This window comes from Pseudorasbora parva, chromosome 15, assembly GCF_024679245.1.
Source record: "Pseudorasbora parva isolate DD20220531a chromosome 15, ASM2467924v1, whole genome shotgun sequence".
In the NCBI taxonomy this organism is placed as follows: Eukaryota; Metazoa; Chordata; class Actinopteri; order Cypriniformes; family Gobionidae; genus Pseudorasbora; species Pseudorasbora parva.
The window spans coordinates 23,685,373-23,699,075 of NC_090186.1; the positions used below are offsets into that span (position 1 = coordinate 23,685,373).

General features: G+C 38.1%; 1 protein-coding gene across 2 annotated transcripts in view; it reads left to right on the top strand.

Annotated features, from left to right (window-relative positions):
* rev3l (REV3 like, DNA directed polymerase zeta catalytic subunit) overlaps positions 1 to 13,703 on the top strand; it is a 204,124-nt gene that overhangs the window by 143,027 nt on the left and 47,394 nt on the right. For both annotated transcript variants that reach the window (XM_067417392.1, XM_067417393.1), the window contains exons 20-22: positions 3,726 to 3,844; positions 3,935 to 4,053; positions 13,070 to 13,211. In XM_067417392.1, coding sequence (XP_067273493.1) covers positions 3,726 to 3,844; positions 3,935 to 4,053; positions 13,070 to 13,211 — 380 coding nt within the window. The remainder of the gene's footprint in view (positions 1 to 3,725; positions 3,845 to 3,934; positions 4,054 to 13,069; positions 13,212 to 13,703) is intronic.

The window sequence follows — 13,703 nt, forward strand, 5'->3', positions numbered from 1 at the left end:
CCACATCTGGCAGGTTTGCAGGTGTTGATTTCAAACCCTGTTAATAATTAATATAAATTGAATATAAACATTTCAACACAGGGCTTGTCTGTGGAGAGCAAATATAAACCAAAGTATGTCGTTATCTGTACACCGTTTAAATTTGAATTGGCTCCACCTGTTATAATTGCCTTTTCTTCCTGAGATCTTTTGCCCTGTTATTTGATAGACGCAGTCCAGCCCAGCATAAAACCTGGTATCAAAAGGACACACACACACACACACACACACACACACACACACATTTTTCTATGTGGTTTACAAGGACTCTCCATAGGCGTAATGGTTTTTATACTGTACAAACCGTATTTTCTGTCCCTCTACACTGCCCCTGCCCCTAAACCTACCCAACATTCTGCGTTTTTACCTTCTCAAAAAAAACATAATTTAGTATGTTTTTAAAGCTATTTGAAATATGAAGACATTTAAAATGTCCTCATAAACCACATTTATAGTGTAATACCAGTGTAATATGCTCTATTGGCATTTAGAGACATTCTAAACTCTATTGAAGTTAGACAACACGTATCGGGACCCACTCATCGCCTTAATCATACTTTAGATCTAATAATGTCACATGGAATAAATGTTGATACCATTAAAATTCTGCAGTAGAGCGATGACATCTCAGATCATTACCTAATATCATGTATACTTGATTAAGCTAAGGCAGCAAAGCCATCCCCTTGCTTCAAATATGGCAGGACTATAACCACTGTGACTAAAGATTGCTTTGTACATAATCTTCCTCATCAGTTACATCTCCTCAGCATTACAGATAGCCAAGAGGAACTTGATGTTGCAACAGAAACTATTGGCTTTCTCTTTACTAGCACTTTAGACATAGTTGCTCCCCGGCGCTTAAAGAAGATTAAAGAAAATATTCCAACGCCGTGGTACAATGAGCACACACACACTTAAAATAGCAGCCAGAAAAATTGAGTGCACCTGGAAGAAAACAAAACTGGAGGTTTTTCGCAATTTGTGGAAAGAGAGCATGATTGCATACAGAAAGGCCATAAAAACTGCTAGATCTGCTTATTTCTCAACTCTTTTAGAAGAAAACAAACACAACCCAAGGTATTTATTTGATAGAGTGGCTAAATTAACAAAAAAATAAAGCTTCTACTGCTGACGTTTGTAAACAACAAAGCAGTAATGACTTTATGAACTTCTTTACTAGTAGGATAGATAACATTAGGAATAAAATTATAACTATGCAGCCGTCTACCACAGTATCACTTCAGACAGAACATTGTAGTGTCACTGAGGAAAAATTACACTCATTCACTGCTATAGGGGGAGAAGAATTGGCTAAAATTGTTAAATCATCAAAATCAACATGTATGCTTGACCCTATACCAACTAGGCTACTAAAAGAGATACTTCCAGAAGTCATAGATCCTCTGCTTAATATTATGAATTCATTCTTGACATTAGGGTATGTACCGAAAATGTTTAAGTTGGCTATAATTTACATTTAATCATTTAGCAAACGCTTTTATCCAAAGCGACTTGCAAAAAAGGGGAGAGCAATAGAAGCAACGAGACAAACAAGGCAAACAACCTGTAAGAGCTGTAAGAAGTCTCAATTAATTAGCACAGTACACAATGTTTTTTTTTATTTTTTGTTTTTTTTTATAGCCATCTACAATAGCCACATACAACAAAAATTCACGTACGCAAAATACAGAACACTGGATTTTTATAGCGATGATAACAACCCATTAGGACTAAGGCTGTTGCCCCAACTGTTGTCGTTAACGCAGATTCAGTGGCCCAATAGGTTGGTTAAATAATTAAACCACTTATTAAAAAAACACAACTTAATCCTAAAGAATTAGTCAATTACAGGTCAATCTCAAATCTACCGTTTCTATCAAAAATACTAGAAAAGGCTGTCTCCTCACAATTATGTTCCTTTTTAGAAAGAAATGGTATATGTGAGGGTTTCCAGTCAGGATTTAGACCGTATCATAGTACTGAGACTGCTGTAATTAGAGTTACAAATGATTTACTCTTATCATCTGATCGTGGTTGTATCTCACTATTAGTGTTACTCGTTCTTAGCGCTGCATTCAATACTATTGATCACAATATTCTTTTGAATAGAATCGAAAATTATGTTGGCATTAGTGGAACTGCATTGGCATGGTTTAAATCATGCTTATCTGACCGTTATCAGTTTGTAGAAGTAAATGAAGAGATGTCACACCAATCACAAGTTCAGTATGGGGTACCGCAAAGCTCAGTGTTAGGATAGTTGCTTTTCACCCTGTATATGCTACCACTGGGAGATATCATTAGGAAGCAAGACGTTAGTTTTCATTGTTATGCTGACGATACTCAGCTCTATATTTCCTCACGCCCTGACGTAATGCATAGCTGATATAAAAAATTGGATGAATAGTAATTTCCTGCAAATTAATTCAGATAAAACTGAATTTTTAATTATTGGACAGTAAAGCTCCACAAGTAGTAACCTAGAATACTGTCTAACACTTGATGACCCTCATCGTCAGTCAGGAACCTGGTGTGCTCTTTGATACCAATCTTTCATTTGAAAGCCACGTTTCTAGCATCTGAAAAACGGCATTCTAACATCTTAAAAATATATCTAAATTACGGCACATGCTTTCAATGCAAAATGCTGAACAGTTAGTACATGCGTTCATGAGCTCAAGGCTAGATTATTGTAATGCTCTACTGGGTGGTTGTCCCGCTTAATAAACAAACTCCAACTAGTCCAAAACGCAGCAGCTCGAGTTCTTACTAGAACCAGGATGTACGATCATATTAGTCCAGTTCTGTCAACACTGCACTGGCTCCCTATTAAACATTGCATACATTTTAAAATTTTGCTTATTACTTACAAAGCACTAAATGGTTTAGCTCCCCAGTACTTAAGCAAGCTCTTAACACATTATACTCCATCGTGTCTATTGCAGTCTCAAAACTCTGCCCAGTTGATAATACCTAGAATATCTAAATCAACCGCAGGTGGTCGATCCTTTTCCTATTTAGCACCTAAACTCTGGAACAGTCTTCCTAGCATTGTTCCGGAGGCAGAGACACTCTGTCAGTTTAAATCAAGACTAAAATTGCATCTCTTTACTATGGCATACACATAGAGAACATTTTACTTTCATTATTCAAATCAATTGACTGATTGTTAGGCTGCATTAACTAGGTCAGCCGGAACCGGGAACTGTCGCCTTTGGCTTGCTCATTTGGGGACACTAAAATTATGATCCAAGTTATTCAACTAAATATACAAATTAAATGTATTAATTAGGTCATAGTTAATTCTATAGACTATCCAAATCAAACTAGCCAAATCAAATTTTGTTGCAATATTGTCCTGTTTAACACTGTGAAGCTGCTTTGAAACAATCATCATTGTAAAAGCGCTATATAAATAAAGTTGATTGATTGATTGATTGATAATACCCATGTATTTATACAAATTTGTGTCCTCATAAACCACATAAACAGACACACACACACACACACACACACACACACACACACACACACACACACACCTACCTGAAAGTGTATGGGGCCAGTGAAAACACTTTTATATTTAAAAGGAGAGGTTATATATTCACTAAGAGTTGAGGCAGACCAGGTGTTCTGCCAAATCTGTGCCTCAAATGTAGTATTTGGTGTCATTGCTTTTACAGGAAATGCAAAGGAGAATCGATTCATGGCTGAAAAGGATGAATATGGTGCAGAAACTATGACGGAAATCCATATTATTGGACGCATTGTCCTCAACTTATGGAGGATTATGAAGACTGAGGTTTACTTGACATTCATACCCCCAGATGCCAGAGGTAACACTGTTTATCTGAGTGTTTTCTTTTTAATCAACTGCTTCGTTTATTTTCAGGCTGCATTGAATAACTACACTTTTGAGAATGTGGCTTTCCACCTCCTGCATCAGCGTTTTCCTCTCTACAGCCATCGCACACTCTCTGACTGGTTTGACCACAACACACACCTGCACAGGTGAGAATGGATCTTGGATCAGTCTAATGCCTATTACTGGCTTAATTGCAGAGTTGTTCCTTTGAATGCCAGCTTGAATCCTGATACTGGCATACTGATTACTGCAACTGTACCATATATACTGTACTGTTGCAAGGGGCGCAAAAATGGGTTATGCGGTAAATGTCATGATCAAAAGAAATTTTAGTTTTTTATTATGAAAGGAAACATTTTAATGTTAAGTTCTGTTTAGCATTTTAAAAGGTGAAATGTGTTTTATCAAGTGATATTGTTTTTCATTTGAAAGCATTTAAATTCCCACTGATCTATGCACCCAAAAAAAAACTGTTGAAAAAAAAAGGAAAATGTATTAAAATAAAAAAGCAATGTATTAAAATAAAAGAAGCTTAACCTATCATTTGTATCACTACAAGCCTTGAAGTGAATACAAATTTTAACAGTGTTGCCTGACACTGCGTTTACACTAAATGCGAATTGAGCGTCAAAAACGCGTCTACCTCGTCTAGTTTGACGTGTGAACATTTTGAATCCATCCGCACGTCTGCAGCTAATTGGACTTGCGTAGAAATCGACTTCACTTTGCCCTCAGTCAAAATGGTTTGGTAGGCAACAATATATTAATTGAACCAAAGATTGCCCATTATATGTACACAAGACGAAGTATGTCATGTTTAACCTCTACATAGACATCCGAGCCAGCGGCAAATGCCAGAAGGACTGGCTGAGGAAAGGCTGCTCTCGTCGGGGTTAACGAGCGCTAAGCACCCGGAGATCGCCTGGATCTCACACCTCCAAAAACGCAAGTGTGTTCTTTTTAAATAGGCACTGTCTTTATAGGTAAACCACATATTTTACAGGGTGTCCGCGGGGTTTTAAAAAGTATTAAAAAGTGATAAATCAAAATTGTCAAATTTAAGGCCATTAAAAGTGTTAAATGTGGTCTCAGAGGTATTATTTTTTTCCAAATTAGGTATTATTTTTTCAGACTATCAGGTGTCCTATTCTGATTGAAATTCTATCTGCATTCGCGTTAGTTCATTTAAATATGGGCTTTAGCATATCTGGGCACATAATCAAAGATCTTTCATCTCCGTCTCAACGTATGTTTGATACTGATGTCATATTCAGTGGTCGTTCGGCATCATCTCAGAACACTGCGCGCTCAACAGAAGTGGCTGGCTTACGTTTTATCTAGGCATATCTTCAACGACTATCATCATAAGAGCAATCTTAAATGATTTATATAAAGTCTAAAATGAACAAAAAGAGTTGTGAGAGAATGAGGCGCAATCCATAGACAGTAAACAGTGAGATCCGCGTGTCTGTCTGCTCTTAAAGGGACAGCAGCCAATATGGCTTCCTGTCACTAAAGTTAAAGAAAAAAGGGAACAGAGAAAATGACTCGCTGCTCTTGACTAAATAACTTTTGTAGCTTTAATAAGGATTAACTATTTCATTTATAGTTTATGTAGTGCAGACTGCCTATAACTTTGATAACTTTATTACATTTCTGTATATTTCCTAACTGTTAAGACAGGAAGGGCAGGAGTAGACATGACATTTATTATAGGTTTTATAGCATTGTTTTAAGTTTACTGAAATTAAAAACTTATATTTTTATATTTTTGAAGCCTAATAATGAATGTAAAAAACAAAACAAACAAAAAAAACAGTAGCTGTATTAAAATCAGTAATACTGGCCTTCATTCATAAAAAAATGCCATTTAAACAAGTATTTAAAATATACTGTCTTTATGTTGTTTCTACATTAATTTGATTAACTGTGAAATTATTATTTAAAAAATATGTTAAAAACATACAAAAACATTTATTTTTTTTATTGCGATTAATCACAGAAAAAATGTGTGATTAATCTAGTTAAAGTTTTTAATCGATTGACAGCACTAGTTTTTAGTAATTTGTTAAATTCAACAACTTATCACAGTTATAGAAATGTAATATTTGGCTCAGGTTTTGTTGTTGGAAAAAAAAAACACTAAATAATTTCATTGCTAAATTACCAATTATTAATTGAAATCAAATGTGTATGCAGTAATGCTTCTCCTTTACCAACCTTTGTGAATGTTGAGATCTATTTTACTGTCTGAATGATAACTTATAACAGATTTCCTCCTGGTGTCGATTATAAATCTATTCTTTTTTGTGTTATATATGTCAAAATCTGTGTAAATAATAGAAAGGTCGCTGATTAACACTTGCAATTCAGTGTTGTGATGGTTTTAAAAAATATTCTGAAGGTAGTAAAAAAGGTATTAAAAAGTTGTAAATTTAACTTAAGGATTGCTGTATATACCCTGTTTTAGCTTTAAACAATTACATTATCAACTGAAAAGCATTAAAACTATATTTAGTGACAAAATGACTCAATAAATATTCACTTTACCATGTGACAGCAGCAAGCAGGCTCCTCATTGGTTAAAACGGCGCAAATTGACGCCAAAGTTCAGATTTTTCAACCCGGGCGTAGGCGCGAATTCACTTCAAACGCGTGAATGTACAAAAAGCACCACTCGTGCAAGACGCTCAATTCGCTTCAAATTCGCGTCTATCGCGCCGCAGGACCTCCAGACGCGCGTCAGCGTGCCTTTCCATTGACTTAACATGGAAATCATTCGCCCCAGACCCTCTATTCACGTTTGGTGTGAACGTACCTTGAGAGGGCATTAATATCTGTTAATTTCCAAATATCTATGTGGCTCAAAAAATATTAAAAAGTCACAGTATGTCTGTGAATTTTACGTTTCATTTACATTCAAAAGAAACGTGCGTCAACGTGCCTTTCCATTGACTTAACATGGAAATCATTCGCCCCAGACCCTCTATTCACGTTTGGTGTGAACGTACCTTGAGAGGGGATTAATATCTGTTAATTTCCAAATATCTATGTGGCTCAAAAAATATTAAAAAGTCACAGTATGTTTGTGAATTTTACGTTTCATTTACATTCAAAAGAAACTGAAGAGATTGATGTTAACTGAGCTTCCAACCACCAAGCAAAATTTAGCTTTTTGGCTCATCTCTTACATTTACATTTAATCATTTAGCAGACGCTTTTATCCAAAGCGACTTACAAAAAGGGGAGACCAATAGAAGCAACGGAACAAATAAGGGCAACAACCTGCAAGTGCTGCAAGAAGAGTCAGTTAATCAAGCACAGTACACACAGTTTATTTTTTCCAAACAAACAAACAGAAAATTTTATTGGATAGTTAAGTGCTATTCTTTATTGGTCAGGTGCAGTTGGAAAAAATGTGTCTTCAGATGCTTTTTGAAAATGGCTACAGACTCGGCAGCACGAATTGAGATCGGCAGGTCATTCCGCCAGGTGGGAATGATCCAGGAAAAGGTCTGTGAGAGTGATTTCATGCCTCTTAGGATGGATCCACGAGGCGTCGTTCATTTGGCAAGCTTCTGAACCAGGGGTCGGGATCCTTTTCTGACTAAAGAGCCATTTTTGTCATTTTTGTTTAATGTATTTTTTTTTCACAAAACCTTTTTTCCCCAATAAAATGTTTAACAGTAGACTAGCTAATTATTAGGTCCACAGTGAACTAAAAACAAACAAATATGCAGCAAACAATAAATAAGTTGCAATATTATTTCACAGAGAGAGAGAGAGAGAGAGAGAGAGAGAGAGAGAGAGAGAGAGAGAGAGAGAAAACGCAGTGCTTACATTCTACTGTGTTTATGTGAATACTCGACTTGGCATTTTGATATATTTCTGTGTTTATTTGGCCGTTTAGGCGCGCAGCCGAAGACAGGCTACTATGCATGTCCGTGTTGCACTCGTAGCGCGCGCAGCATCCTGTCAATAGAATTCAGTTCTCTTTTCCGATTTATCACACTTTTAATAGACATATTTAATATAATTCAATATAAAGCACATACCGCTCTTTTCTTTTTCATTCATTCATACATCTGCGCAGATTATCATAAATTCGACACATAGGACCGGCTGGCAAACGTGAAAGTAACCTACCACCGGGTGAAATATTTGGAAATGTATTTTTGCAGAGCAAAGCACCAGTTTCAATAAAAGCAAGGATATTAAAGTTTGGATATTCTAAAAATGGTTTTGCCATTACCTTAAAAAGCTGCTTGAATCCCAGTGCAGGAGCTGTTACCACAGAAACGTGAGTGGTTGCTGACGCATCCCGTGACGTGTGGCCGGTACAATTTGAATATTATCATAAACGTTTCCTTTACTTCGGTAGGATGTACAACAAGGGAATTGTAATTGTCTGCTTTTCTTTAGAGTGCTAATCCCCTTTGATGTGTCTTTTTTTTCTTCTTTTTTTTATCGATTATTTATTGGTATAGGGTGAGAGACCTGGCGAGCAATATGATTTTTGTCAAAGAGCTAGGTTTGGTTCGCGAGCCATAGGTTCCCGACCCCTGTTATGGAGGGTGTGCAAGTTTGAACAAGTGAGTCTAGGTATATTGGTGCAGAGTCAGTGGTTGCTTTCTAGGCAAGCACCAGTGCCTTGAATTTGATGCGAGTGGCCATTGGCAGTCAGTGCAGTCTAATGAAGGAGACTTACCATGTGCTCTCATCGGCTCGTTAAAGACCACCCTCGTTGCTACATTCTGGATCAGTTGCAAGGGTTTGATAGTGCATGTTGGAAGGCCAGCTAGAAGAGCATTACAATAGTCCAGTCTGGAGAGAACAAGAGCTTGGACCAGGAGTTGTGCGGCCTGTTCTGATAGGAAGAGTCTAATCTTTCTAATGTTATATAAGGCAAATCTGCAGGCCGGGCTGATGCAGTAATGTGGTCAGTGAAGTTTAACTGGTCATCAATCACAACTCCAAGGTTCCTGGCTGTCCTGGAAGGAGTTATGGTTGATGAACCGAGTTGAATTGAGAAATTTTGATGAAGTGCTAGGTTGGATGAGACACCAAGTAATTCTGTCTTTGCAAGATTAAGTTGAAGGTGATGCTCCTTCATCCAGCCAGAAATGTCTGTCAGGCAGGCAGCGATACGAACACCAACTGTAGGATCATCTGGTTGAAATGAGAAGTAGAGTTGAGTGTCATCAGCATAGCAGTGATAGGAGAAGCCGTGTTTCTGAATGACAGATCCTAATGATGACATGTAGATGGAGAAGAGAAGTGGCCCAAGCACTGAACCCTGGCCCAGTAGCTAGATGATGTGACTTAGACACTTCACCTCTCCATGACACCCTGTAGGACCTAACTGAGAGGTACGATCTGAACCACTGGAGAGCAGTTCTTGAGATACCCATCTTCTTAAGAGTTGACAGGAGGGTCTGGTGGTTTGACTGTGTCAAAAGCAGCAGACAGATCCAGCAAGATGTGCACTGAGGATTTGGAAGCTGCTTTTGCCAGTCTCAGTGCCTCAGTAACCGAGAGTAGGGCAGCCTCAGTCGAGTGGCCGCTTTTGAAGCTGGATTGGTTGCTGTCTAGGAGGTTGTTCTTTTCAAGACACTCTAATGTGTCTTTGCAATGAAAGTCAGAAGGGATACCGGTCTGTAGTTTTCTAAAAGTGCAGGATTCAGAGAGAGTTTCTAAAGCAGTGGGGTTACCCGAGCCTGCTTAAATGCTGTGGGAAATCTCCATGTGTGAAGAGAAGTGTTGACAATGTAAGTGAGTGCAGGAGTGATTGAAGAAGAAATGGCCTGAAGGAGGGGAGAGGGTATAGAATTAAGCGGGCAGGTAGTTGGGTGATTGGAAAGGATGAGTTTAGAAATCTCTGGCTCTGAGAGCAGAGAGGATGGAAGCATGTGTGTGTTAGTTGTTGAGTTGTGCGTGTCAGTTTGTGTTGAGGAGAACTGGTTGCTGATGAGGGAGGTTTTGTTTGTGAAAAATGATGCAAAGTCATCAGCTGTAAGAGTTGATGAAGGGGGGGGGGGAGGAGAGGAGAATGTTTTAAAGAGTGTGCGAGAGTCCGAGCAATTGTTGATTTTGTTGTGGCAGTATGTTGTTTTAGCAGTGGACACATTTGTAGAGAAAGGAGAGAAGAGACTGATCCAAGGTAAGGTCAGAAGAGTTTTAGATTTCCGCCATTTCCTCTCTGCCGCCCTGAGTCCAGAGCAATGTTCACGGAGAACATTAGACAGCCAGGGGGCAGATGGGGTGGGACTAGCTGGTCTGGATGAAAGGGGACAAAAGCTGTCTAACGAGGATGGTAGAGTGGAGCAAAGAGTGTCAGTAGCACTGTTAGTGTCCAGTTCTGAGAACTGAGCAGGTCAAGGAAGTGAAGATGAAACAATAGGAGATAGGTGAGAGGGAGAGAGGGAGTAGATTAGGCCGAAGAGGGAGTAGATTAGGCCGAAAAGCTAATCTGCCGAGGAGTGTTTGTTGTGTCAGGAGTCAGTATGAGGTTAAGAGTGATGAGAAAGTGGTCTGACGTGTGCAATGGAGTAACTAAAGTGCTGTCCGTGGAGCAGTAGCGTGTGTAGATAAGGTCTAAGGGTTACCTGATTTGTGAGTATCCATAGTAGATACTAACTTAAGGTCAAATGAGGTCAGTAGAGTGGTGAAGTCAGTGGCTAGGCGTTTATCAAGATGGATGTTGAAGTCACCTAGCAGAACCAGAGGAGTGCCATCCTCAGTGAAGTTAGAAAATAATGCATCCAACTATTCCACAAAGTTACCGAGGTGAACTGGAGGGCGATAGACCACTACAACATGGATTTTAACAGAGTGAGTAATAGTGATTGAGTGTGATTCAAATGAACTGCTTGATAGAGATGGTAAGGAATCAAATTTCCAATCATTTGAGATAAGCAAACCAGTACCTCCACCCCTCCCAATTGCGCAAGGGGTGTGTGAAAAAGTACAATTATTTGAGAGGGCTGCAGGAGTGGCAGTGTCCTCTGGTTTGATCCAGGTCTCAGTTAGGGCCATGAGGCTGAGCTGTGAATAGAGTCCCAATAGATGAAATAAAGTCCGCTTTGTTTACAGCAGACTAGCAATTCCAGAGACCAATTGGAATAGAGAGTAAAGTAGCAGAGGATTTAGGTAGACTACGCATATTATTCGGATTGCGGCGTCTCACGTGTACAGAGCGTGATTTACTAGTGCTAGTAGTAATAGTAGAGATTTAAAAGCACATGGTGAATACAGATCAGAGAAAAGGGCAGATAGAAATAACTGAACACAAATAATGAAAAGAAAAACAATACTCAAGTGCCTTGTCGGGGTCCTTGCTTGGGAGGAGTTGCACAGGGAAAAGTTGATGTCTTAACACCTGTCGGTCTTCACACGAGGGAGGCCGCATACACAGACAAACTTATCTAACAATAAATAAACAAATAATCAAATGAAAATAGTTACAAACACTTACAGAGTGGCTGTCTTCAAGTCAATCGATGCTTCTTCTCATCTCTTGTATATGCAGATAAGCATGTTATGTCAGGGGTAAATTAATACATGGACATCCATGGACTGAAGCCCAGGTGCATACTGGCTGCTTGAAAATAATATTTTTGAAATTATTTTTGTATATGGGAGTTTATAACAGTGCCAGCAGCATTCTATAACCAAACTCGCACCTGTACATTTTCACGAATTCGCCACCGCATTTTCGGAGAAGCACTGCTGCATGAAGTGAGTGTAATCAAGATTACAGAATTATATAATTGTATTTCCTTTTTTAAGGCTTGACAGTAAAGACTGCCCAATGCTGGGGCATAGCACCATGTTGGCCCCGGTCAAAGAAATGTAAGGGTGGATCGCCTGCAGTGGTTCAGACTGCAGGGTTGCCAAACGACTAAAGAAGCGTTAACGATTCACTGATTCATTACCGTTTGAATCTTTATTTGAGGATTGAACACAAACAAGGAAGAGAAGACAATGCTGAATAAAGTTGTAGTTTTTGTTATTTTTGGACCAAAATGTATTTTAGATTAATTAACCAACTGATGTCACATATAGACTACTTTGATTATGTTTTTATTACCTTTCTGGACATGGACAGTATAGTGTGTATACACTTCGATACGCTCTCGGACTAAATATAAAATATCTTAAACTGTGTTCCGAAGATGAATGGAGGTCTTACGGGTATGGAACGACATTAGTGTGAGTCATTAATGACATCAATTTCAGTTCTGGGTGAACTAACTCTTTAACCTTCAAATATGTTTCAATTAAGCAATCATTGCTTTAAAAAGTTAAAGTGGAAAGTCAGTAATAAAATGACACAAAAACACTTTTTTTTCCGTCTTTTGCTACAGTTATCACTGGCAGTCATTTCAGTTTCAGAAGAGACTCAACGTTTCAATTTAGAGGATTCACGCCCGTATTTATATGCAGTTGTCACTTCTGAGAAGTGCAAGCTTTTTGTATATATCCCATTAAAAAAAAAATTCAATACGTTTTTAAACATGTTACACACTGCAAAGTGCACTCTTTATATAATCACTGAAGCTGTCAGTTCAATCTCTTGTATAAACTTGTTGTAAATAAAATTAAGTAATTGTGCTTCTTTTATTATATCACTTTGTTTGGTAAAATGAAAGGATTCGTGTGTGTTCAGAATTGGCCCTGAAAGAATTCTGACTAAACACCTCTGATTGGACACTGCTAAATGCTGCAAATTAAAATTTTGTGTATGCACTATCTTCAAGGTGCAAAAACACACCCGCTTATCGTGAGTACCTAATTAAGTTGGTTGTCAGTAAATCCAGTACTCCAAAAAGACTGCCAAAATACCAGTACTTTTACATAATTTCTACTGTGAGGTAAATGCATTAGAATGGTTTCTTTTGAAATGTATAGACAAATTATACTTACACTGTATGTCATTGAATGACTAAATGTCATGTTAAGGAAACATCATGCCCATGTTCAATAATTGAATGTTATAAATTACTGCTGATATTAATTGATTGATTAATTTGTCACACTGAAATATAAATTGGGCGCATTGCATTATGTAATACATTATTTGCAGTGTGCATGTGACATTTAATAATGTTTACTGTTTATCTAATCTACTATTCTGATATCTGTTGCTTTCATTTGGGTCAGGTGGAAAGTGGTGGATCATTATGTGAGTCGTGTGTGTGGTACAGTCCAATTACTCCATCAGCAGGATATTATTGGCAAGACAAGTGAGCTGGCACGCGTGTTTGGAATTCAGTTCTACCATGTGCTAACCAGGGGCTCACAGGTAATCATCCATCTAAAACCTGTTATACAATAATACAAAAATAATAATTCATATTGTTACATATCTGGTCCATTTGAATCAGAATTAATGCTAACAATAATAGAAACAACTTGGCGGAAGTTGTTAGAGAATTAGAGAATTATCAGGAGACGTATTTCTTTGCACTAAAGAGAACAATGGTGCAGGAGGGTTACCAAATCATTTTTTTAAAGGGATACTTCACTGCTTTTTCATATTAAACTGTTATTCCCTTAACTAAGACGAGTTGATACATACCTCTCTCGTCTCTGTGCATGCACTTAAAGGGGTACTTCAGCGCTGGGAAGATGAATCTGTAGTTAAACTGGGTCATCAATGCAGTAGAAATGTGAAATTATTTTTGAATTTGGTGTCTTCTAGACTGAGAAAAGACAGAAAATGTGTTTTTGTCCCATGGGGATGAAAGACTACAATTCCCAGAATGCTTCGCTGCCCTGTGAGGCCATTCCCAAC